This window comes from Engystomops pustulosus, chromosome 7 (assembly GCF_040894005.1).
Source record: "Engystomops pustulosus chromosome 7, aEngPut4.maternal, whole genome shotgun sequence".
In the NCBI taxonomy this organism is placed as follows: domain Eukaryota; kingdom Metazoa; phylum Chordata; class Amphibia; order Anura; family Leptodactylidae; genus Engystomops; species Engystomops pustulosus.
Window position 1 is genome coordinate 113,613,678 of NC_092417.1, and position 26,555 is coordinate 113,640,232.

The 26,555-nt window shown below is 45.4% G+C and overlaps 1 protein-coding gene across 3 annotated transcripts in view; it reads right to left on the reverse strand.

The window, feature by feature from the left end:
• Positions 1–12,610: 12,610 nt before the first annotated feature.
• NRN1L (neuritin 1 like) overlaps positions 12,611–26,555 on the reverse strand; it is a 54,693-nt gene continuing 40,748 nt past the window's right edge. For all 3 annotated transcript variants that reach the window (XM_072117638.1, XM_072117639.1, XM_072117640.1), the window contains exon 3: positions 12,611–17,758. In XM_072117638.1, the coding sequence (XP_071973739.1) occupies positions 17,479–17,758 (280 nt within the window). In that variant the 3' untranslated portion in view covers positions 12,611–17,478. The remainder of the gene's footprint in view (positions 17,759–26,555) is intronic.

Genomic DNA, 26,555 nt, shown 5'->3' on the forward strand with positions numbered 1-26,555 from the left:
CGGTGCGATCGCGGTGATACCAAATTTATATAGGTTTTATTGTGTTTTAATACATTTTCAAAAATTAAACGAATGTGTACAAAAAAGAAAACATTTTTTTTGCCATCTTCTGACGCTAATAACTTTTTCATACTTTGGCGCACGGAGATGTGTGAGGGGTCATTTTTTGCGAAATGAGGCGACGTTTTCATTGCTACCATTTTGAGGTCTGTGCGACATTTTGATCATTTTTTATTTCATTTTTTATGTTATGTAAAAAGGTGTAAAAGTCGCATTTCGGACATTTGGGCGCCATTTCCCGCCTCGGAGGTCACCGCCGGCCGTAACCGTTTTTATATTTTGATAGATCGGGCATTTTGGGACGCGGCGATACCTAATATGTCTGTGATTTTTACTGTTTGTTATGTTTTATATCCGTTCTAGGGAAAGGGGGGTGATTTGAACTTTTAATATTTTATTAATTTTTTTTATTTTTTAAACTTTTTTTTTTCTTTTTTTTTTCACTATCTTTTAGACCATCTAGGGTACATTAACCCTAGATGGTCAGATCGCTCCTACCATATACTGCAATACTACAGTATTGCAATATATGGCATTTTTGCAGGTCATACATTACAATGAGCCACTGGCTCATTGTAACGAACCTGCATAAACCATGTAGCCTCGTGTCAAAAGGAGACCCGAGGCTACCATGGTAACCGATCGCCGCCCCCCGATGACGTTCGGGGGCGTGGCGATCGAAAAAAAGATGGCGGCGCCCACGCGCCGCCGTCTTTTAAACGCCGCCGGCGACTTTGCCGGCGGCGTTTAGAGGGTTAATAGCCGCGATCGGTGCTAGCACCGACCGCGGTTATTAGCGGTGGGGGTTTTGTGCAAAATGCAAAAACCCCCACCTCTGTATGAAGAGGACTCAGCCCGTGAGCCCTCTTCATACATCCCTTATACCTCTGCGCCGTAGAGCTACGGCGCAGAGCGTTAAGGGGTTAAAGGGGTTTTGTCACCATAGCAGAAAGACATACTCTAGCTCAGTGCACTGTAAGCTATACTTTCACCATTTACTGTTATTAGAAAATATGCAGTCTTACTGAGCTATTCTGCTGTAAGGTGACTGCTGGTTCCCCCTGCTGGTAGCTGTGTCCCGTCCTGCCTGCCTTCTCCCCTGGCCGAGTCTGCGCAGAAGGAATCACCTTCTGCTTGTCTGTTTACATCTCTGACTGCAGATTCCTCCACTGCCTCAGACTGAAGGAGACCAGCTGACAGGGAGCAGCCAATGGGAGTGAGGGGGAGGGGCCGAATGAGCTGTGCAGCCGAGTGCAGTGTGGTCTGTACAGAATGTCTCAGTGATAACACCAGGCTCCACCAGTGCAAACAGGGACACATTAAAGGTAATACATCCAGGAATACAGAGGGTCCATGCAGATCACAGCCCTGACCTCACTTCATCTCACTTCATCTCACACATGTCCTGCAGCCCTCCTCCTGTAAGTCCTGACTACTGAGCATCCCTCTCTACTACCCTGCTGTCCTACAAAGAACCCCTGTCCCTGACTAGCAGGAGACCATCCAGAGGTCAGCAACATGTGAGTATCTATCTATCTATCTATCTATCTATCTATCTATCTATCTATACCAGCACCTGAGGACACCAATAAAGCAGGAAATAGTCCCAGGTAGAGCTGTCACTTTAAAATACCTCTGTGCACAGCAAGTCCTGGGCTGTCTGGGACTGCAGGAAGATACCTGGAGCCATCTCTGGTGATGGCCTGAGTGCCCACAGAAAGGGCTCCGAGTGCCACCTCTGGCACCAGTGCCATAGGTTAGCCATCACTGTCCTATATCCTATCTATCTATCTATCTATCTTCTATCTATCTCCTATATCTATCTATCTGTCTATCTTCTATCTATCTCCTATATCTATCTATCTGTCTATCTTCTATCTATCTCCTATATCTATCCATCTGTCTATCTATCTATCTATCTATCTATCTATCTATCTATCTGTCTGTCTATCTCATCTATCTATCTATCTATCTATCTATCTATCTATCTGTCTATCTCATCTATCTATCTATCTGTCTGTCTATCTCCTATATCTATCTATCTATCTATCTATCTATCTGTCTGTCTATCTCATCTATCTATCTATCTGTCTGTCTATCTCCTATATCTATCTATCTATCTATCTATCTGTCTATCTTCTATCTATCTCCTATATCTATCCATCTGTCTATCTTCTATCTATCTATCCATCCATCTCCTATATCTAACTATCTGCCTGTCTATCTGTCTGTCTATCTGTCTGTCTATCGCCTATATCTATCTATCCATCTCCTATATCTATCTATCTATCTATCTATCTACCTACCTATCTATCTACAGGTAGAAAGTTCAAGCAGCACACAAGCAAACAAATATACTATATCTATCTATCTGTCTATCTTCTATCTATCTCCTATATCTATCCATCTGTCTATCTATCTATCTGTCTATCTTCTATCTATCTCCTATATCTATCCATCTGTCTATCTTCTATCTATCCATCCATCTCCTATATCTAACTATCTGCCTGTCTATCTGTCTATCTGTCTGTCTATCGCCTATATCTATCTATCCATCTCCTATATCTATCTATCTATCTATCTATCTATCTATCTATCTATCTATCTACCTACCTATCTATCTACAGGTAGAAAGTTCAAGCAGCACACAAGCAAACAAATATACTATATCTATCTATCTGTCTATCTTCTATCTATCTCCTATATCTATCCATCTGTCTATCTATCTATCTATCTATCTATCTCCTATATCTATCTGTCTGTCTATCTCCTATATCTATCTATCTATCTATCCCATATCTATCTCCTATATCTATCTATCTATCTATCTATCTATCTACCTATCTATCTACCTATCTACCTATCTATCTATCTACAGGTAGAAAGTTCAAGCAGCACACAAGCAAACAAATTAGCGGATGGGTGCAGGCATCACAGGACAGGGCTGTGGATCCCTTGTAATTAATTCCAAGAAAACGAGCAGCACTCTATATAAAGTGAAAAAAGTGTTATTTCTTCTTTATTCCATCATTGGTAACAACAGTAGCAACGTTTCAGCTCAACTGAGCCTTTCTCTTGAGAAAGACTCAGTTGAGCTGAAACGTTGCTACTGTTGTTACCAATGATGGAATAAAGAACAAATAACACTTTTTTCACTTTATATAGAGTGCTGCTCGTTTTCTTGGAATTATCTATCTATCTATCTATCCCATATCTATCTATCTATGCATTTATCTAACCTATGAATCTGAGGCACGGGGGAATCGTGGTAACACCCCATAGAACCCTTCAGGCTCATTAACATCATTTTAAAAGTTGATATTAGAAGGAAGGAGGCCATGGATAACAAATATAAGAAGATGACCACAGTCCCGGTGCCTGGATCTATGAGTAATGTCTATGGTTTATCAGGATGGATTAAGATGGTAGTTGGTAGTGGAATCTCCTATCATTACCTATTCTGATTTCCTATTCACACACGTTTGGTATCACTATACAGACACAGGCACTCTCCACCTTCAAAAATCCATAACTTTTTAATTTTTCCATGTACAGATCTGTGTAAGGGCTTATTTTTCTGTGTACTGCCAGAATTCCAAATGTGGTGAAATTAGCAAAAAAAAATGCACCACTTTTGCATTTGCCTCACTTTTGTGAGGGGTCAGTTTTTACGACTTTCACTGTGCGCTCCAAATAACACCTCTGCTTTATTCCCCCCCCCCCCCCCATAGTGTGTGTGTATATATATCACAAGGTAGTCCTCAGTATAGTATGTATATGTTATATTTTATGAGAAAAAATATTTATAAAAGCTGTCTATATTGCCCCTCGCGGCCAATTCTAGCTCATATTTAATTTTTTTTATATATGTTTGAAAAACGTATATCTTAGCTGTTATTGGCTGTTATATGTATCTCACATATACAGTGATGAAAGGTGAACGAAACAGTGTCATGGCTTTGGTGGAGGAGACATGGCGTTTCTTTAGCAGAATCAGCTGTAGTAAGTCTAGGGACTACTTTAACACATCAGGTGGAAGCATACCCTATGAGAGAGAGACATCTGTAAAGCATTATGGGACTTGTGGTTGAACTGCCGCTGTCAGTGCCGTGCATGTGCCTGGCTAGGCCCCTCCCACATCTGCTTTTCTGTGACACAGAATAGATGCTGCACAAGCATCAAAATAACAAATAAAAAAGTATTTATAATTCCAGGTAACCATTATGAATAGATTTTTGAAATATTTTAACCTCTTTGGGAGCTTTTTGAAGTAATTAGTTTCGTGGCATAACCCCTTTAAGGCAATCCAACATATTTAAAATCCAATTGTCACATACACCAAAAAAAAATGTGGCTGCGGTTTCAATTATAAAATATACAGTTCAGACTTACATACAAATTCAACTTAAGAACAAACCTATAGAACCTATCTTGTACGTAACATGGGGACCGCCTGTACACCTGTTGGTTTCTTCATGTAGATTTAATGTAGATATGTGTCAGGATCTACATGAGGACGCCGACAGGTAAATATGTTTAAGTGGCTTCCATACAAGTGATGGATTTCCTTCAAAAACATTGAATGTATATTCCTGTTATGAGGACCCCTTTTTAAATATAAGCTAGACAGCGTGATGTTCACCAGAACCTAGCTTCTCTAACATCCCATGGTCAGTTGATCGCCAGGACCCAGCTTCTCTAGCTGCACACATTCAACTGATCACCAGGGCATAGCTTCTCTAACTCCGCACAGTCAGCTGATCATTGGGGACTAGCTTATCTAACTGCCCACAGTCAGCTGATCACTGGGACCTTACTTATCTAACCCCCTATACTCAGCTGATCATCAGGACATAGCTACACTACTTCCCCATCGTCAGTTGACTACGTTACTTGGGACTAGCTTCTCTAACTCCCAACACTCAACCCATCACTGATCAGAGTCTTTTGATCACTATGCCCTAACTTTCCAAAGTTAGCTGATCATTGGGGCTGGGATGAAGCATTTTGGTGCCCTAGGCAGACAAGCAAAATTGCGCCTCCCCCCCCTCCCCAATGCAGCCGAATTAGGGCCGATCCTGTCAGGTAAAATGAAATGCCCCCCCTCAATTAATAATAACAGGAAAGGCCAACTGCTATGGAAACATCTACCGATTTGGGAAGCTCTGTGTAGTGCTGCATAAACTGTGTGTGCTATATAAATAAAGGTATTATTATTATTATTATTAACTATTATTAATAAGGCCCTCCAGTGAAAATACCTGCGATGCTTATACCAAAAAGAATGTAACAAACACATAAATATATTCCAGCAATGAATATACCAAACACACAGATAGTAATGACTGTGCCACACATATAAATATTTACCATCAAAGAATAAACAGCACATGATAATATGCTGCACTAATAAATATAGACCAAATTAATATACTACAATCATTAATATATAGCAGCATTACATGTCCTGCACATCTGGGCTTCATTCGGGCACAGACTTCACTTACTGTTAGTCTATTTCTATGTCCGTGTTGGTCCGCTCTATCTCTTCTTCCCGTAGTCTCCTCCTTAGTGCCAATCCTTCTCCATCAGGGGGAGAATGTCATAGATTCAATGAATCCTGTCCCTACTGTGTGGTCAGGATGTGGTCACTTATGGTCACTCTCAGATATAATTGACCATTTTGTAACAACAGAAGCCAAACTTCTCACAGTACAGCCACCTCACCACTGCTCTGAGTAAAAGCAGTAACAGGATTTTGGATAGATATTACAGCAGAGGCAAGGAACTGAGGAGATATTTGATCCCCCCAGCGCTCCGTATATTATGATTTAGGATTCTAATTAGAGATGGACGAATTTGTTGAAATTTTTTGAAAAAATTTGATTCGACCTGAATCGAATCTGGATGAATCACTTTTAAAAAAGGTATTTCCTGGCCGCAGAGAGCCTGTAGGGTGTTGTAGAATGTTGTGCCATGCTCAAATATGCATAAGGAGCGTGGTTTGGTCTTCAAACAATGCTGTGTTTTAGTTTGACATGCACATGACTCTTAGAACCACTTCACTCTTCAATTCCATGGGCACTTACAGAGGCCAACTTGACCAAATAAGTGAAGCGGTAACGCAGCCTGACAAAGTAATGTCTATGCCAGCTAGAAAGGACTGAGCTGAGGACTAGTATCGCACTATAACATCAAAGAGTGCACTCTTTTTACACTGACATCAGATGATTCCATAGAATACGACAGAACCTGTTCTTTTAAACGCGAATACATGTAGAAACCCCCCAAAATAGTGGAGAGGGTGTCGGCAGTAATTTTACATTGACGTCACTGATCATTTTGACCTTCTTTTCATCGGTCAGTGTCTGCTTTCAATAATTCATCAGTATTGCCAAAGCCAAAAACAAACAGGAGTTGATCCAAAAAATAGATGAAGAGTAAATGGGATATTTGCATATCCTCTGTGTTCTGTATCCCCTCCTGCTTTTGGCTATCAATCCTGAGGCGTTTCATTCCTTCTGACAGATGAAATGAAGGGGAAAACCAAACATAGTGGCAACATCATAGAGTGGTGGAGGGTGAAAACAGCATTATGGAAATCACAGGGTGTTCCAGGGAGACAGCGGTCAGTTGGCAGCAGCATTAGTAGTGCCAAATGACAAATTATGGAGGTGGTGGAAACATGGTAGGCCACAGAGTGGCACAATGACAGGGTTTGGAGGTGGGAGCAACATGGTAAGCTACAGACTGGCACAATGACAGAGTGCAGAGGTGGTGGCAGCAGCTGCAGCAGGAGGCTAGAGTGGTGCAATGACAAAGTGTAGAGGTGGCAGCAACCTGGTAGGCCACAGAGTGGCACAATGACAGAGTGTGGAGGTCGCAGCAACATAGTAAGCTACAGACTGGCACAATGACAGTGTGGAGGTGGTGGCAGCAGCAGCAGGAGGCTAGAGTGGTGCAATGACAAAGTGTGAAGGTGGCAGCAACCTGGTAGGCCACAGAGTGGCACAATGACAGAGTGTGGAGGTGGCAGCAACCTGGTAGGCCACAGAGTGGCACAATGACAATTTCTGGAGATGGCAGCAGCAGCATGAGGCCACATCGTGGCACAATGACAAAATGTGGAGGTGCCAGCAGCAGTAGCAGGAGGTCAGAAAGTGGCACAATGACAGAGTGTGGAGGTGGGTGACAATTCCAGTCCCTGGTAAAGATGGTGGGAGGCAGATGGAGCAACTGGCAGCAGATGTGTGGCATCATCAGAATAGTGGCTGAGGCATGTAGTTAGAATCCAGACTCATTTCTCAACGTTTGGGAGAGGCGTCATGGTTAAGCTAATCTGATGCATAAGGCATCAGATGTGTTGAAATCCTGGCCGATCCACGCCTGATTCATCTTGACAAAGGTCAGTCTCTCCACATTACGGGTGGACAAGCGGGTTCTCTTTGGGGTAACGATGGCCGAGCAGGAAAGCTTCTCTACTGTAAAGTACGCAAGTTGTGGCCACACATCAAGTTTGGCTGCCTAGTAGTCCAGGGGATCCTCTACCTGGGGTGGTAGAGTGCTGTCCAAGTAGGCCACCACCTGCTGGTGCAGGGTCTGCTCCATGTCCTGCTGCTGCTGGTGGCAGCTACCCTCCTCACTAATTCTCTATAGTACGCCAGTTGTTAGTGAGGGTCCAAGAGGGTGGAGAGCCAAAAGTCATCCCTATGCCGGATGTTGATTATTCAGCTGTCACTAGTTAGGCAAAACAGCATTCTGCGGGCCATCTGCGTAAGTGACTCTGAGGGACTTCCGGCCTCCATCTCCACTGTATACTGCCACGTTGCTTGTGGGTCATCTGCCTCATCTTCAACCTCTTCCGGTTGCTCCTGCTCCTCCTCTCTTATCACCTGAGTGGAAAAACCACTGAGGTCACCAGACTCAGCTTGTATTCCAATGTCCTCCTCCTCCAGTTCAGCCACCACCGGACTCATGTGGCCATGAGATGTAGTCGCCACTTCTCCAGTGCCCTGACCAGACAGATTTAGTAGCATGAGTTCCAGGACATGAAGCAGTGGAATGACGTTATTCATCCCGCAGTCTTGGCGACTGACAAATAACGTGGCCTCTTTAAAGGGCCTGAGCAAATGGCAGGTGTCACACATGAGCTGCCAGTGGCTGACATCAAAGTTACACAGGGGAGTACTCCGGTCCGCTTGCATCATCAAAAAATCATTAATGGCTTTTCTCTGTTCATACAGACGGTCTAACATATGGAGGCTGGAATTCCAACGGGTGGAAACATTGCATATCAGAATATGTTGGGGGAGGGTATGCTTGACTTTGTAAGAATGGCTGAAGTGCATGCACAGTTTCCTGGCCATTTTTAGAATGTCTTGCAAATGGGTAGAAGACTTGAGGAACCTGTTGACAACCAGATTGAACATGTGCGCCATGCAGGGCGCATGGACCATCCCTCCTCTCCCTCCAGAGCGGATGCCATGTACCTCCCATTGTCTGTCACCGTGGTTCCGATTAGCAGTTGTCACAGAGAAAGCCACAGATTGATTTCTTCTTGCATGATGCAGAGCAGTTCCTCCCCTGTGTGACTTCGTTCGCCTAGGCAAACCAGGTGTAGAACTGCGTGACACCGCTGTGCCCTAAACATGTGGTATGATGGAGCAGCACTTGGGGAGGCTGAGGTGGTGGTGGAGGAGGAGGAGGCGGACACTGGGTCAGGAGCAGTAGTTTGACAACACGGAGGAGAAAGCGGCGTCTCCTGTTCAAGTTGATGGTGTGGATGGGCAGGAAGCACATTCACCCAGTGGGCCGTAAAGGACATATACTGGCCCTGACCGTAGTAACAGCTCCACACGTCCATGGTACCCTGCACCTTGGAAGAAACTGATAAGCTCAAGGACTGGCCCACCTTCTGTTCTACATATTTGTGAAGGGCTGACACTGTCTTTTTTGGAAAAAAATTGTGGCCTGGAACTCTCCACCTTGGTTCGGCACAAGCCATTAGTTCTCTGAAGGGTGCAGAGTCCACGACTTGGAAAGGGAGGGAGTGCAGTACTTGGACAGGAGCATGGTCAGCTTCTGCACCTTAGGATGACTGGACACATACAGTTGTCTCTTTGTAATCGCCTCTTTCAACGACTGCTGGCGCCATGCGTAGCGAGGAGCAGGAGCATCTGGACCGGGAGATGATGTCAGAGACAAACAGGTCCCTTCGGAAGAGGTGCTGGAGTCTTGACTGGCTGAAATGGCATGTGTGCCACTAGGTGCTGCTGTTGCTGCGGCAGCAGGATGGACATCCACATCTGAGACACGTTTCTCCCAGGCCATTGAATGGTGACGCTGCATGTGTTGATGCAGGGCCGTGGTGCCAACATTAGCTCCCTGGCCACGCTGCACTTTCTGCCCGCAGATTCTACACATACACAAGCTTTGCTTCTCTGGTTTCTTACCAAAAATCTGCCACACCGCCGAGGTGGTGATTTTACTGCCAACACCCTGCACTCAGTGACTACTAACGCCGTTGCCTCGCTGCGCCCCTGTGCCACTGTTTACTTGGACCTGTGAAGCAGGGTTTGTACCCCGTAGCCGTTTGGCTCCTGTCCTCGCTCTGCTGCCACCCTGCTGACTCACAGCCACAGTAGCGATTTGCTGCCTGCTTCGCTGCCTGACGCGCAAGCTGACACCCTCTTCTCCTGACGGTGATGATGAATCCCTGGCTTCACCCGGCTCCCAAGTGTGATTGGCTACATCATCATTGATTTGTGTTTCCATGTCACTGCTACTCTCCTCAACAGTCTCAGTATGCACAGCTCGACTACTTGCAAGTGCAACATAACCTCCCGTGCCACTCTCCACATCTTTACTTTCCCGCCTACTGCACAAAGCAGCGGATGTCTGCCCCACCTCTTCACTGCCAAGCAGCTGCTGACTGTCCTCAAAAAATTCATCCTCGCTGCATAGTGGCGCTGAGCCCAGACCACCTAGTAGATCTCTGGCTGAGGGAAATAAACAGGACAGAGGCTGGTTGAGGACAGGTGAGGGCCGCTGACCTGCTCCTGGACCATGCCAACTAAGGGTTGTATCTGAAGAACCCACGGACTCCTGGCTTTGGAAGTGGATGACCTAGTCAACCAATTCGACAACCTTTGGGTTTTTTATCAACACACTGTGGCTAGATGACACCGGCAGTTCTGGCCTCACAGAGTCACCCCTGCCGCGACATCCCCTTACTGTGCTGCAACCTCTGCCTGCTCCACCTGCCACCTTTCTGCCTGACATATTGGTTAATCAACTATGTTGATTTGACACAGAATTACTTTATCTACCAAAAAAACTTGAAATTTGGGGTATACAAAAGCACAAGAACTGACACCCTGGAATAGGATTTTACACAGATTTCTTGCTATTAATTTCAGCAACAAAAAAGAAAATGCTATTTGGGGTATATAGATCCCTCAAAATGGACACCCTGGAATTGGAACAAAAATCACTGCTGCAACTATGTGGGTTTTACTCTGATTTCTTGCTATTAACTTCAGCAACAAAAAAGACCAGCAATTTGGGGTATACAGATCCCCCAAAACTGACACCCTGAAATAGGAGCAAAAATCGCTTCAGAAACTGTGTGGATTTTACACAGATTTCTTCCTATTCACTTCAGCAACAACAAAAAAACTGCTATTTGGGGTATACATATCCCCCAAAACGGACACTCTGGGATAGGAGCAGAAATCACTACAGCACAGTAAAGTACAAACAGCTAGACGCTGGAGTGTGAAAGGCTGCGATTGGAAATGGCTGCCTGTTTTTATAGGGCTGTGTGACACCACATAAGCCTGCCGGTCGCTGAATGGGGTGTTCCTTTCTCCTTCCCAGAGTTCTCTGCCCCATATAACATGTTGTGCTCACGTCCATTTTGGTAATAAAGGAGAAAAAAAAAGCTTTGTTCCCACGAATCACCGTAAACTTTAAATTCATGACAAATCAAATTTTCTCAGAAATTTGGACCAAATTCCTCTTTGTTTGAATTGATTCACCCATCTCTAACTATAATATAGGTGGTTTGGGCTATTTTATACTCATAAGGATTTTCTCCATGAAATCCTCATACATCTGTTCCTGCTCTAAATGCATATTTATATTAGTCATTTTAGAACTTTTGAAGGGCCTCCAACGGTCCTTAAACCGCAGACAAAAGGGACTCATCCTCAATTCCTCAAGAATACGCTCCTGCCAGTGCTTCCAGCTACAACCTAGCAATATAAAAGCATTTTTCAAGGTTGTGCTGCTACTAACACTTGCTTGCATTTACTGCGGCTGTATGTTATAGATCAGGGTTCTGAGGCACTCTTTATTCTATTTCAGGTCACCCATATATTTTTGACGACCTTCTTCTGTCAGACTCTGACAGATATCTGGATATATGGAAGTGACTTGTTTCTTATATATTAAACTTGGTGGTAGATTCATCTGTCAATATTTCATTGCATGCCTTAGTGTATTCCTATTGTATTTATTGAAGTGGTATGGCAACTCAGGGTCAGCCCCAGGTTTCAGTAGGTCCCTGGGCAACAAAGCCTGAGTAGGTCCTTTGCAGGGAACTAACGTGGCGGCATTGAAAATTCAGAAACTAAAACAGTCTCCTGTTCCTTAGTTTATTCTACCAAACACTCCTGGACAGGCAATGGTTAAATGCTTGTAAGTTATTGACCAATGAGTTTGGCTATATTGTAAACTGGAGTGTGATTGGAGAGGTGCTACCACCTGACCAGAAGAATAAAACTGGGACCACTCTCCATGACCACTCCAGTAATCCGAATCTGCTGTTAGACCATTTAGGCCTGCGGCCTGCTACCTGTTGCCTCCGTCTGATCCCTGGATACGGCTGTTACCACCACTGGTTCCCCATCCATTACCCAGGGACATGTCTTACAGACACCAAGGGGTTGCCCCAGGGAGAAACCAGTACATCGGCTTCTCCCTCCATATTTCTTACACACACCACCTGCTGGAGATCTGCCAGGACAGCCCTCCGGACCCCATACCAAGCACCATGACCACAGCCCTAGGCCGCAACCACCAGCCACTCCAGTATTCTGGGCCCTGGCTGCCTCCAGGCCCCAAAGAAAAGGCTAGGCTGTGGGGGATGTTGCAGATTCATTAGATAAAGCCCCCTTCACTCTCATGGATTCCTTATGTACAGCCTTATGTGGGCCTCCCAGCACCTCTGGGCCCCGGCACTTGCCCAGTGCTGGCACCACATGTATGATGTCTTCATACTAGCAATGTTAAGTCATTTATAGGCTAAAGATGAACAGTAACATTAATTATGGTTATGATGTACTGCTATGAAATTTTGTGATATCACAGACAATGAATTACCTTATCATCAATTTATGTATATTAGTGTCTGTCTATATATATATTTCACAGTGTATGACAAAGGTTCCGTTAGGAACTAAAATATTACATGATTATTCAAATGGATATATATAGTCATTGTGAAAGTATAACATCAAGTATAACATATTATGAAGCAAGGTGCATGTTATTGTAATACTTTATTTACAGTTTTTATGCAATGCTTTAACATTTTATTTAGTAATAAGACCATATATTAAAGCATACAATATAGTAAGAAGTTATAATGGTTTAATGCATAACAACACTGAATCACAGAGGTGTAGTTATTAGTGTAATAACAGGAAAATGTACATTAAGGAAGATGTACATAATGGAGCATATTGATATCATAAAGCTGGATAAAGTAGAGAGCTGTAAAAGATGAACAACTCCTAGTCTGGCAGGTTCAGCCTATAACAGGGAGGGCTCCAGCAGCTGGATGTCACCTGAGCGCCAGCTTCATACCAACACATCCCCACACATTACAGTTACATGATCCACAGATATTCACATATATTAATACTTCATTTACACATCTCAGTTAGGTATTTTCCACGTGACAAAAGTCGATATCATGCATCAGTAATTGAAAGCTTAAACCAAGAACAGACCCTATAAACAAAACGTGTACCGTATTTTTCGGCCTATAAGGCGCACCAAAAATCCTTTAATTTTCTCAGAAATCAAAGGTGCGTCTTATAGGCCAGTGCGCCTTATATATGAACTTATACAGAAATGTACTACAGACAAGATGTACTGTACATTTACCAGTGTTTAATAGCTCCATCCCCAGAAATTTCCTGCACCTTCCCACACAGTATACAGGATCCCTAGCTCCTGAAGTGCCCCCATCCTGCCCTCCCCTAGCATGGAGAGACCGGAGCTGCCATAGTGCCGACCACAAGGCAATCATCATCATCAGTACACAATCCCCCATACCTGCCAGCCCTGTAACAGGGGAAAGAGAAGGAGCCATAGGGAACCCCACAGGAATAACACCAAGGCTGAGGAGGGAAGGAGAAGGGGCAGAGGGAAACCGCTTAACCCCTGCTGCAACACCCTGCATTAACCCCCAGCAGCCCATACCTCTGAGATCGGAGCTCTCTGACACGCTGAAGACAAGTTTCCCGGGAAGTGTAGCTGGCTTGAACTGTGCACAGGTCTGCCACCTGCTGGTCATTTTTAGGTACTGCATTTGATCCTGCGCCTTATACTCCAGTGCGCCTTATATATGAACCTAGATGTCTTAGCAGGCATTTATTAGAGCTGCTCCTTATAGTCCGATGCGCCTTATAGGCCGAAAAATACGGTATATAGAAAAGCATTGTACATCTTCTGTTTAAATAATTCTATTACCCTATTCTATTGTAAATAGAATTATTCAAGGAATTTTCTTTCACCTTCAGATCATCGGGATTTGAGTTTTGAATCTTCTATGGTCCATTTCTGATTTTGGCTTCCGAATACCATTGCAGAACACTGACCACAAGTGACTTTATAATTATTATTATTACAGATCAGGTTCCTGTTGTAGGAGAATAACCCTTGAGATTCGCTATGCACACAGCAAGTATCTGTAGTTAGGAAAAACCTTATTCAGTAGTAAGTAGACACCGATCAGGGCAAGTGCACAGGTTGGGGGCAAATTTGCTCTTCTACCTGACTCTGACCAATTTTCCCAAAGTATAATGCCATTTTTGTATGTGTCTTCCACAGTATAGTAAGTGCCTTTTAAAACCCTATAACGCTTGCTTGCTTTATTCATAGGAACAGTTATGGGTTGGCCACTTATAGGAAACTTTAAAATGGTAAGTACAACACCATAAAAGGGTCACTTATATTATACTTACATTGATAAGGTTTTGTGCTTGCCCCGGTCGCCATAGGTCACATGACCTCCACAGCACCGGTTATGGAAGTGGTTATGACAGAAGATATACGCAGACATTAATGTTTCCATCTGCTGGAAGAGTAAGTCTTAAGTCCTCCTTCCCTGGGGTCAGGTGAACTGCAGCTCCTTTCGGTGAACGAGAAGCTTTAAGTATAATGTGGGTGTGGGAGTCTTATACTTACCCTGTTAAAGTTTCCTATAATTGGCCAACCCCTTTTATGGGCGGTTTTCTTAGAGAAGGAACCTGAATTCAACAATAAAATCATAAAATCTGCCTGCCCTTCATGGTAAATATTAAAATATTAAAATATTTTTCTTCCATTAGTCAAGGAAACTCATTAATATCTTTAATCTTTTGAGATTAATTAATATTAATTAATATTTTTTCTTCACTTATCATATGCCACTTTTTCCCCAATAATGTACCTTTTTTATGCTGCTTGTTGAGAAACTCTGAAATCTCAATAACAGGGATTAAATTACACTATCAGTGAGTGAGAATGAGCAATGCTAAGGGCTCTTTCACTTTGGCGTTGGTTTTTACATCCGTGGTTCAGTGTTTTGCAAGGATGCCTTACTGACCCATTGTTTTCTTTGGGTGTTTTCACATTGGCTTTTATTTTGGAGAAAATTTTTAAACCTGTCTGTTGATTTTCACTTATTTGGATCACAGAAGGCAATAGAAGTCTATAGTCAGTTTTTTTCACTGATGATGCTGATAAACCAGCTGTTATGTTTTCAAACCAATGTTAAACCTCCAGGTTTTATTTTGCAGATGTGGAGGCAAAATGGAAGAGTCTCAGAGACAAAAGGCAACATTACACAGGATGCACATTACACCCGCCAATGTAAAACCACTCTAAGGTGCATACGCTGATGCATACGCTCGTGCATACGCTGATAGCCCCGCCGCTACAAATTCGCAGCCCGATACATGAAGAGGCTTCTGCCTCTTGATGTATCGGGCTGCCAGTTGCGCAGCGTTTATCCTACGCCAGGCAGTTTGAAAAGTCGCCGGCAGCAGCGAGTGCGCAGGCGCGGGGACAGTCACGCCCCGCGCCGGCCCACTCCCGTCCGGCCGCGCCCCCCGCTCGGCCGGCCACGCCCCCCCCTTCACGCCCCACTGGCGTAAAGGTGGCGGATTGGGGAAAATAATCGCAAAAGCTAGCAATAAGCTAGCATTTGCGATTATTTCAGGGCCTCTGCGCCACTGGCGGTGCACAGAGGTCCTGATAAATATCCCCCTATGGCTGCATTGAGACGGCTGTAGAGGGACATAATAACAGCAGACCTATATACGCCAGCTATACGTCACCTATAGGTCGGTAATGGGCACACGGCACCGCACTGTTCCGTAGCTGGGAGAAAGATAGGACATGTCCTATCTTTCCCCGGTATACGGCACCATGCTCCATGTTTCTCTATAGAGAGGGGCGGGGGTTAGCAGCGCTCACCCCCTCCACCTCTCCTGGGCGCTGACGTTTGCCCATGTACCACGGTACGGTGGGCACACGTTTGTCTGAATGCAGCGTAAGACTGCTGAACTATATGCAAATTCATTAGAATCAAATACAGATATGAGTACATTTCTTCAAAGTTATAAGGACATTAAAGCAGGTATTGCATGAGCTTATGAAATACTAACAAATCATTCGCTTAAATGGAATCATACATTTAGGTATGACTGAGTCTAAAGATAGGGTGTAAGAGAGGGCACCGACAAGTTATTAGTGCTGCTTTGGGCAGTTTATACACTAATGTTATATTTAGCATGCATGCCCAGCTACATCCATGCATTCTCCCTGATTTATCTGGCAGAAATAACAAAGTAGTTAAATGTAAAGGAAAATAAATGTATTCTATTTATTCCTGATTTACTTGCATGTCATAAATACAGACAAGGTTATGTATGCTAAAACAGCAAATACTAATGCTGCCATAATCTTCTGATTTATAAACTCAAAGACTTGGCATAATTCCATGACGTGGGATTAGTTTGACCTGGATTGAAAATTCATAGTTTATTAATTTTGTTAATTAATTGCTTAATTAAATCCATACAATATTTTTAACATGTAACCACAGCTGCGGAGAGATAGAATATTACAACGGTGATAATAGAATGGGATTAAAATTGACTATATACTCCTTGCACAAAAAGTCCGAGGCAAATGTAGTGTAAAATAAATATAATTCAATAAATTATATCTATATAAATAATGTATATATTAGTTGGAATATATGAAACTTTTTAAAGTGCTCCTTCTCAGGGACAGACAAGTAAGGCTGAGGCTCACAGAGCATAATGGCGCTAAAGGGCACAGATCAAGGTAGAGCCAACATTCATACAAAGCAGAAATGTACTTATGAAGCCTACACCCAACGACAGGCTGGCAGACAAACAAGGGACATTGGGACCAGGAATGAACCGATTGGAGAAAAATCACATGATGCTGCCAACCTGCTCAGTCCTAATATTCACTGCACTCATGGTAAACAGGCAGGAGAGGAGCTTGGGTGTTCTATTGAGACCGGTTTTCTATGGTTTCCGAGGGCTGCACAATCAGGACATCTCAAGACGGCCATAACAAATGCTTCCAAGGGGCTTATACAGGCCCACAAGCCAGACATTCCCTACCCATGTTCTATAGCAGTGGTGGCGAACCTATGGCACTGGTGCCAGAGGCGGCACTCGGGGCCCTCTCTGTGGGCACCCGGGCCATTGCCCCAGCATGAAGTTCACCAGAAAGCACTCAAAGAATCTTCCTGCAGAACCTTCCTACAATGATGGGTGAATTTGCCCTCTTCCTTTCAACTGTGTTGGTGTCTTTAGGAGACTGAACGATTGAAAGTTGTCAAAGAACAAGGAGAAATAAATTACTGCTTAAATTGCTGTGCTGGCACTTTGCAATAAATAAGTGGCTTTTGGTTGAAGTTTGGGCACTCGGGCTCTAAAAGGTTCGCCATCACTGTTCTATAGAGTTGAATGGAGCAAAGTTCATTTAAAGTATAAAGGCATAGAAAAATATAATTACATTTTTTGCAAATATCATCAGCTGCAAATCATCTAATAAAATATCTTTGTGTGGACATTTTCCATTTATTTTCAAGAACATTAAACTTTATAATGCTTTTTCAATTGTAATCCAAACCAGAACTGGAGTAATAACTGTTAAGAGGTTGTGTTGTATCATGCACCCTAAGCCTCTCAGGGTTTCTTTGTTTGTTTCTCCTGTATCCATGGCCCCCATTCTATGATTCCTGGAAGTGCACAGGTCATGTAGATTGCCCTGATACTGGATTTTCCTTGACTCCTGCCTTAGAGATTCCCAGATGGCAGCTGTATCTTCAGGACAGTTGATCAGGACACTACTTGCACACTTGTGAAATTCGTCCCAGGACCTTCATAGATAAATGACAAAATAAGCCATATATTATACAATGAGTATAATGCTACGTAATGTTACCATTATTTTCATATTTTACAAGACTTCAATACATATTTTTAAAGAAATGTGTTCCTTTCCTTTCCATAAGTGTTTGAAGATAGGCTCTGGTTGACCTTCAGCCTTACTGTCTGCCCAGAAGTATGTATTGAGACATTGGGGCAGTTTTATAAAAAGTAAGGTAAGACAGTGCAGATCTAGACCCGACAGACTTAGGCTGCACAAGATTCTTATAAGAGTCTGATGCTGAATGGTAAATCTGGTGTATTTTAAGACTGTCTAGGCCTGAGTTAGGTAGGGGACTAGAGTTTGAGGGCAAGGTAGGGATGGCTGACCTGGAGGAGTTCCTGGCGAGGATGAGGGAGGAAGCGGCCACGCGGGGGCCCGGCTGGATGGCGGAGCAGATGGCGGTGTGGGGCCCTGCAGGATCCATCGAGGGGGGAGCGGAGAGGCCAGCGCGGGCCAGGAGGCCGCCGGTGAGGTGGAGCCCCTCCACCTCACCGCAGCGAGGAGCAGACCGGGCGGTGCCGGAGGGCAGAGGCGGCAGCGAAAGAGGAGCGGACCCACCTGCAAAGAGGGCGCGGGCGAAGTCGGCGCCATCCGGGCGCCGTGAAGGCAGAAGTGGCGCGGGAGCTGGTTCCAGGGCGGTGATGGCACGCGGAGCAGAAAAGATGGCGGCCGGAGGGAAGATTCCGCGGCGGGAAGGCGGCCGGAAGAGGAGGTGTGGCCTAGCGGAGGAAACCGGAAGTCGGGGACGGCAGCGCAGCCCGGAGCCGGGGGAGCCGAGGCAGACATCGGTCACCACCAGGATCGCGGTGAGTGACAGGCGGGCAGCCAGGGAGCAGGGAGCGGCTGCCTGCCAAGGAGCGGGGGGGTGGGGTGGAAGCCCCCGTCCTCCCAGGGCCGCAGCATGGGAGCAGGCTGTTAGGGGGGGTAGGCCAGGAGAGGCGGCCACCCCCTGGGAGCTGCAAGAGTTAGAACGGGAGAGAGAGGAGATGTTTGGCGCACCACCAGAGGTGCAGGACCAGCGGCTGGAGGAGTGGAGAGGGGGCAGGCCCGGGTCTATGGCCACGGACTTGGGTCTGGAGGCGCCTGCGGGGGTGGAGCTTGCCAGAGGGCTCCCCTCCAGGAATGGGCAGTTAGCTGGGGGGGTAGTGGAGGGCGGACATAGGGCTGCGCTGGGGGCCGCTCGTGGCTCAGGGGAACTGTACAGCAGGGGTTTGGGTAGGGAAACTGAATACTTCCAGGGTGTTTCGTCTGTCCTTATTCCACTGCAGGAGAGGGGTGGTTCGGACGGCGCCATTCTGGACATGATGCGGCGGGCCAGTGGAGTGGCTCCGCCAGGAAACGGTGGTGCGCCAGGTGTACTGCCAGGACTGGACGGTTCCGCTGGACAGAGGACATCGGCGTTGGAGGCGGGATCTGCACCGGCGCCGCTTAGCGGTGGCTTGCATCTACCAGGTGGGTCTTCAGCTACACACACTCCAGACATCACCACACCATTGGGTCAAGGGGCAAGTACTACAGGTGGGGCAGGTCAGTCGGGGCTGCCCCTAGGGGGCAATCTATACCTGGGAGCGGTAGGACAGTTGTTTAATGGGTTTCGTCAGTTACTGGTGTCGGTTGAATCATCTTTGGGGTCACAGTTGGGGGGCCCGGTAGGGGCCTGGAGGGGCGAGCAGGACAGGACGTCTGGACAAGGTAGTGGGGGACCTCAGGTGGTTGGGGGGGCCACCCCGGTTAGTGAAGGGCCTAGTGGGTCTACGGAAACGGGGGTTCAGACTGAGAAGGAGGGTTCCAAGGGGCTGCAAGTCTCAGATGCGGCCAAGAGCAGTCTATACATTTGTTTTGATGGGCCATTGGGGGGTCATTTGAAGCAGGAAGTAAAGGAGAAAATTTGGAAGAGGGAGAACATAGACATATTTACTTTGTTACCTTTAGAGCGCTTTAGTATGGAGAAATGGGAGAAAGGGAAGGAACACAGGAAGGAAGAGGATGAGGAAAGAAGACGATATAGGTTAATTCCGAGGAATTTTGGGAATTGGCTTCATGCCTTTGCCATTTTGGGTAGTGTTATTGGGGAGAAGCATCCGGAGTGCTGCTCTGGGCTGTTCGGGCACTTGGACACGATCTGGGAAGCCTATAAGACGTATGGGGGCATTGCGTGGCTCAAGTACGACGAACAGTTCAGGCAGAGAATGGCTGTACAGCCGACTCTTCAATGGGATCACAGGGACATTGCACTGTGGATGAGGATTATGACGGCCCCTAAGACGGCGCCGAGGAACCCATTTGCTAATGCGGGTTCAGGGTCGTTTCAAGGGGGGCCCGACGGGGGTAAGAGTGGAAACTCGTCGGGCGGTTTCAAGAAGGGAGTGTGCTGGAAATACAATGAGGGGGCATGCTCCTGGGGAGCGTCTTGCTCCTATAGACATGAGTGTTCAGGATGTAGGGGAGCCAACCATCCGCTTACTAAGTGCTTCAAGAGGGCAAAGCCAGGCCAGCAGCGAGCTGGGGATGGGGCTCACAAAGGGGGTGACTCCGGTGAAGGTAGGAGAAATGATGCGGTGGCTAGAGAGGTATCCAAATAGGGATAAAGCAGAGTTATTGTTGGCTGGTTTTCAGTTTGGTTTTAAGATCCCGTTTAAAGAAGGGGGTGGGGTTGGTTTTGTTAAGAACTTAAGGTCAGTTAAAGATCATCCAGAGGTGGTGAGGGAGAAGCAGCTGCAGAAGGAGGTGAGCTTGGGCAGGATGCTGGGTCCATTCGACAGCCCTCCGGTGGGGAATTTGAGAATTTCCCCCCTGGGGGTTGTCCCAAAGAAAGAGACAGGAAAGTATAGGCTGATTCATCACCTGTCATACCCGTCAGGGGCGTCTGTCAATGATGACATTGACGGCTCGCTGACGGCAGTGTCCTATACTTCGTTCGACGCAGCGGTGGCATTGGTTCGGGATGTCGGGCATGGGGCACTGATGGCTAAGGCTGACTCTATCTTCCAACTTCTGCCAGTGCATCCCGAATCCATGCATCTGCTGGGTTGCTATTTCGAAGGCGGATACTATGTAGATGGATGCTTGCCTATGGGCTGTTCCATTTCATGCGCATACTTCGAGGCTTTTAGCACTTTTCTGGAATGGGTTATCAGGCAAGAGTCTGGGTCGCGGAGGGTAATTCACTATCTAGACGATTCCCTGTGTGTGGGCCCAAGTAAGGGATGGGGGTGCCGGGTGTTGTTGCAGACTTTGGAAGACGTGTTCAGCAAGTTTGGGGTTCCTCTAGCAAGGGACAAAACGGAGGGCCCAGTGACTTGCTTGTGTTTCTTGGGGATTGAAATAGATTCCATTAAGATGGAATGCCGCTTGCCGGAGGCCAAATTGGAGGATTTGCGAATGAGAGTGCAGGAAGCGATTGTGAAGACAAAGGTGTCTTTTAAACAGTTACAGTCCTTGTTGGGGAAATTGAACTTTGCATGTCGGATCATGCCAATGTAGAGGGTTTTTTGTAGGAGATTAGCGCAGGCAACGGCAGGGGTCAGACGCCCAGAATTCTTAATTAGATTGAAACAGGAGCAGAGGAACGATCTGCGTGTGTGGGATGAATTTCTTGCAAGTTACAATGGCAAGACGTTGTGGATGGAGGAGCAGGTGTCTAGCGTAGCCCTAGACTTGTTCACTGATGCTGCGGGTTCAGTGGGATTCGGGGCATTTTTTCAAGGGGAATGGAGCGTGGGCGGTTGGCCAGGGAGATGGATAGAGGCAGGATTCACAAAGAACCTATGCCTGCTGGAGCTGTTTCCTATCATAGTGTCAGTGGAATTGTGGGGGGCACGACTGGGTAACAGGTGTGTAGTGTTCCATTGTGACAATATGGCAGTAGTAGACGTGATTAACAAACAGTCAGCTTCATCGTCCCCGGTGATAAAGTTGCTTCAGCATTTGGTATTGTTATGCTTAAAATGGAACATAATGTTTAGGGCTGTGCATGTCTCAGGCGTAGACAATAACATTGCTGATGCATTGTCTCGTCTACAGTTAGACAGATTTCGGAGCCTGGCGCCAGAGGCAGCGAAAGAACCATTGCAGTGTCCAGAGCGCCTGTGGGATTTAGTTTGGTAAGGTTTCTGCATTGGATTCGGCGGTCGTTGTCCCCGACCACCTGGGAGGCGTACAGAAAGGTTTGGAAGAGCTGGTTTATCTTTACTGATGGATGGGTAGTTATGGGGGAGCAAGGGACGCGGTTTGATCAGTTGTTTTGCTTTATGGCGTTGCTGTTTGATAGAGGGGTGTCGGGGTCAGTTATACGCAAGAATCTGTCAGCACTGTCCTTTTTGTTTAAATTGATTGGAGGAGAAGACTCGACGCAAGCCTTTTTGATACGACAGGCGACTAAGGGGTTTGTAAAGCAAGGGGTCAGGCAAGATGGCAGAAGGCCGGTGTCTTTTGATTTGTTGGCGAAGATAATGCGTGAGTTGGGGGCTGTTTGCAAATCAGGATATGAAACATTGCTGTTCAGGTTAGCCTTTTCGTGGGCATTTTTTGGAGCTTTCCGGATTGGGGAGTTGGTTAGCGGTAATAGGAAGAGTGAAGGAGGTGTGCAGTTCAGGCATGTCAAGAAGGAGGGCGAGGCGATACATATTTGGTTGTTTGGGTCAAAGACTGATAAGAAGGGGAAGGGGTTCTTGATAAAACTTCATAGATTGGCGGATTGTGATTTTTGCCTGGTTGGGGTATATGAGGCATTTTTGGGAGTTAGGGGTCAGGAGTGTAGATCTCTATTGGTGCATGAGGATGGTTCGACCCTGTCGAAATTTCAGTTTGTAGCAGTTTTTAGAGGTTGTTTGGCGAGAATTGGTTCGTGCCCAGAGGAGTATAGCTCGCATTCCTTTAGAATCGGGGCGGCCACAGAGGCTGCGAGATGGGGCATGAGGGAGGAAGAGATCATGAGGATTGGCAGATGGGAGTCGCAGAGGTTCAAATCTTATGTCAGGCCAGGGCTGTTGGAGTAGCAAGATGGGAAGTGCAGTAATAGGGGGCGGTTGTTGGGTGTTAAGTTACTGTTGTAATTCTGTTTATATTTCTCAGGGGCAGGAAAATGTGTTGTGTGAGTTTTTGGCCATTCTTTCGTGTACTGGGCAGAGAGAAGGGCTAGGCTTCGGCTTTGCGGTAGGTCATTGGGCTTGAATCCTGATCAGGTGAGTGTTCACTGGTTGGGTTTTCGGGGCCTGACGTGGAGCAGGGTGCGGCCTAAGCTTCAGGAATGTTTTCGCAGATGGGGCCCACTGCATGTGTTGATGTTGCATGTTGGGGGGAATGATATTGGGAAGTTCCCAATGCGCCCCCTTATTAAGAGCATAAAGAGGGACTTACTTTGCTTATGGGACATGCACCCAGGAATGATGATTGTATGGTCAGATATCATTAGGCGTGAGTCCTGGAGGAATGCGGTGTCCGTGTCGGCATTGAACAGGTGCAGAGTGAAAGTGAACAGGAGTGTGGCGAAATTTGTGAGGCTGAATGGAGGCATGGTGGTCCGCCACACGTTGCTGGACGAAGAAAAAAGTTACACTGGCCCGGATGGGGTGCATTTGACTGAGGTTGGTTTGGATGTCTTCAACTTTGGTCTCTCGGAAGTTGCTGAATTGTGTGTGAGGGTGTGGGGGGGCATGTCGACTTAAGGGGTCAAGTCGACATGCTTGGCGGGTTCTTGGCAACAGCCAGTGGTACACTTAAAGTGTGGTTACGAAAAAGATAGCCACAAAGTATCAGTAAGGTGAGGTTATTGATGTGAGGTTGGTGGTTTTTTCCCCTTGGGATCGGTATCAAGGTGGAATGTTGGTTTTCATTGTCTCCGAGTTGGTTTGGTCTAGGGCCACATCTTCGTTCGCCATTTTGCTAGGGGGTTGGCGGCAAAGTGGAGCTGGGGGTGTGGTTCTCGTGCGCTGAGCGTGCATTTTTATGGTTTATGGAGACAATGAGGTAAAACGGTGGTTTTGGTTACGTTTTTTATCCTATGCCAATTAGGGTTGTTGCCAAGAACTTTGCCGTCAATTTTTTTATGTTGATGTATTTTATTATTATGTTAACAAATGTTTCCTGTTTTTCAGATTGACATCCATTTGCAATAAAAGCTGTGACCATTCACCTTTCCAACTAATAAATGTGTCTGTGTTTTATTTGTAGCTAGGTGGTGGTCAGGCTAGGGGGGTATTGTGGGTCCTTCCCTGTGTGCCGAACTCGGCCATTGCCTGGTCATGGGAGAGCGGAGCCTGCGCAGCTGGGCGTAGAGCGGGCATGACAGGCTTGGCAGGGAGCTACATATAATACATGGGTGGAATTCTATTGGGGGAGGAGAATAACAGTGTTAGGGATAGGGGGAATTTAAAATGGGGGGTGGAGTTAGAGGTTATTTAGGCAGTGGCAGGAAGAGTTGGCCTCATTCTGGCCAGAAAAAATTGTCCCACCCACCCTCCCTTTAGTTTGTTTTGTTTAGGGAAAACATGTGTGTTTTTGGGGAGTTGAGATACAAGTAGAAAAAAGATTCTTGTAAGGGTCTTTAGGTTAGGGAGTGAGGAGGCATGTTTTTGTAAGGTGGCGGGTTCTTGGCAACAGCCAGTGGTACACTTAAAGTGTGATTACGAAAAAGATAGCCACGAAGTATCAGTAAGGTGAGGTTAGTGGTTTTACCCCTTGGGATCGGTATCAAGGTGGAATGTTGGTTTTCATTGTCTCCGAGTTGGTTTGGTCTAGGACCACATCTTCGTTCGCCATTTTGCTAGGAGGTTGGCGGCAAAGTGGAGCTGGGGGTGTGGTTCTCGTGCGCTGAGCGTGCATTTTTATGGTTTATGGAGACAATGAGGTAAAACGGTGGTTTTGGTTACGTTTTTTATCCTATGCCAATTAGGGTTGTTGCCAAGAACTTTGCCGTCAATTTTTTTATGTTGATGTATTTTATTATTATGTTAACAAATGTTTCCTGTTTTTCAGATTGACATCCATTTGCAATAAAAGCTGTGACCATTCACCTTTCCAACTAATAAATGTGTCTGTGTTTTATTTGTAACTAGGTGGTGGTCAGGCTAGGGGGGTATTGTGGGTCCTTCCCTGTGTGCCGAACTCGGCCATTGCCTGGTCATGGTTGACCATGATTTACAACTCTCAACTAGGGTTTCCCTTAGTTTCATACAGGACACTAAACATTTATTGCAAAAAAAACTAAGGGCATCAAGTGGAGAGGTGGATATGGGTGAGCTATCTGTGACGTGGTGGAGCTCTACTCCTCTATACCCTATAACTTGGGAATTAATTTCCTAAGTAGACATTTAGACAGATATAGTACTTTCAGCATTCAACTGTACTTATGAAAACAGTGTTTTTATAATTGTTTTTGATGGCTGCTTCTACTTGCAAGTGGAGGGTGCCCATATGGAGGCAAAATTTCCTCCTTCCCGTGCATATGTGTATATATATATATATATATATATATATATATATATATATATACTAGGATGTAAAGTTTGAACAATTAAGTAGCAGAATACAATAAGAAAAAACATTAAAGGGGTATTACCAACTGGACAGTCACATGTAATTTAATTCACTTGCCATAAACTGGATTTCTTCATTTAGATGTTATTTAAAAAGTCTTACTTTCACATGAAGTAGCCACATTGTTCCTTAGAAAAGGAAGACGGATGTCCTTGGATACGACCACTGCTGCTGAGGTGATTGTGCAAAGAAACAGATTGTTTTGGCATATGAAATCATGGGGAGTTACTGTTTGTCCCACAGATGTCCTGTAGTAATGAACACTGAATCCAGGTGGTCAGGTTCCTCATACCAATATCAATTGAACTAAATTAAATGTATATTCCCTGGTATTTATGATGTGAGTCACTAGCTACCGGTGAGACTATATTCCCATACCACAATTATAATTATGAACGATACTTCTGTGGGGAGGTAATGACTCACAGGATCATAGATAACTGTGATGTTGTGAGTCTGGTTTCCAATTAAGTGTTCACTCTGAGAAATATGTCTAACATACAGTATACTTTGTCTGGACTGTATGTGACCCTGTAATACAGGCCAAAGGTTGGATTATCACAGAAAGCTCAGCTGTGATTCAGATTCAGTAATGCTGCTCATAAATTCCACTACCACCAGAAAACCACTATCCCTTCTCTGCACATGTGCCACATGATGAGACACTAGACAAGTTCAAGAGGGACATGGTTGCCTTGAAAGCAAAAAATATAACATGTAACGGGAACTAGATACATTAAATATTGATTAAATTGTACACAATGGGGCAGATTTATCAAGTGTCTGAAAGTCAGAACATTTCTAGTTGCCCATGGCAACCAATCACAGCTCAGCTTTCATTTTACCTGTGCTCATGAATATTTTAAAGGGGAGCTGTGATTGGTTGTCATGGGCAACTAGAAATATTCTGACTTTCAGACAGCTTGATAAATCTTCCCCAATGAGATAAACACTATAAACAATTCTGCATTGAAAGGTTGTATGAAGTTATTAGGCTTAAAGGGGTATTCTCATCTGGGCATTCACATTTAATTTAATACACTCACCAGCCACTTTATTAGGTACACCTGTCCAACTGCTCGTTAACACTTAATTTCTAATCAGCCAATCACATGGCGGCAACTCAGTGCATTTAGGCATGTAGACATGGTCAAGACAATCTCCTGCAGTTCAAACCGAGCATCAGTATGGGGAAGAAAGGTGATTTG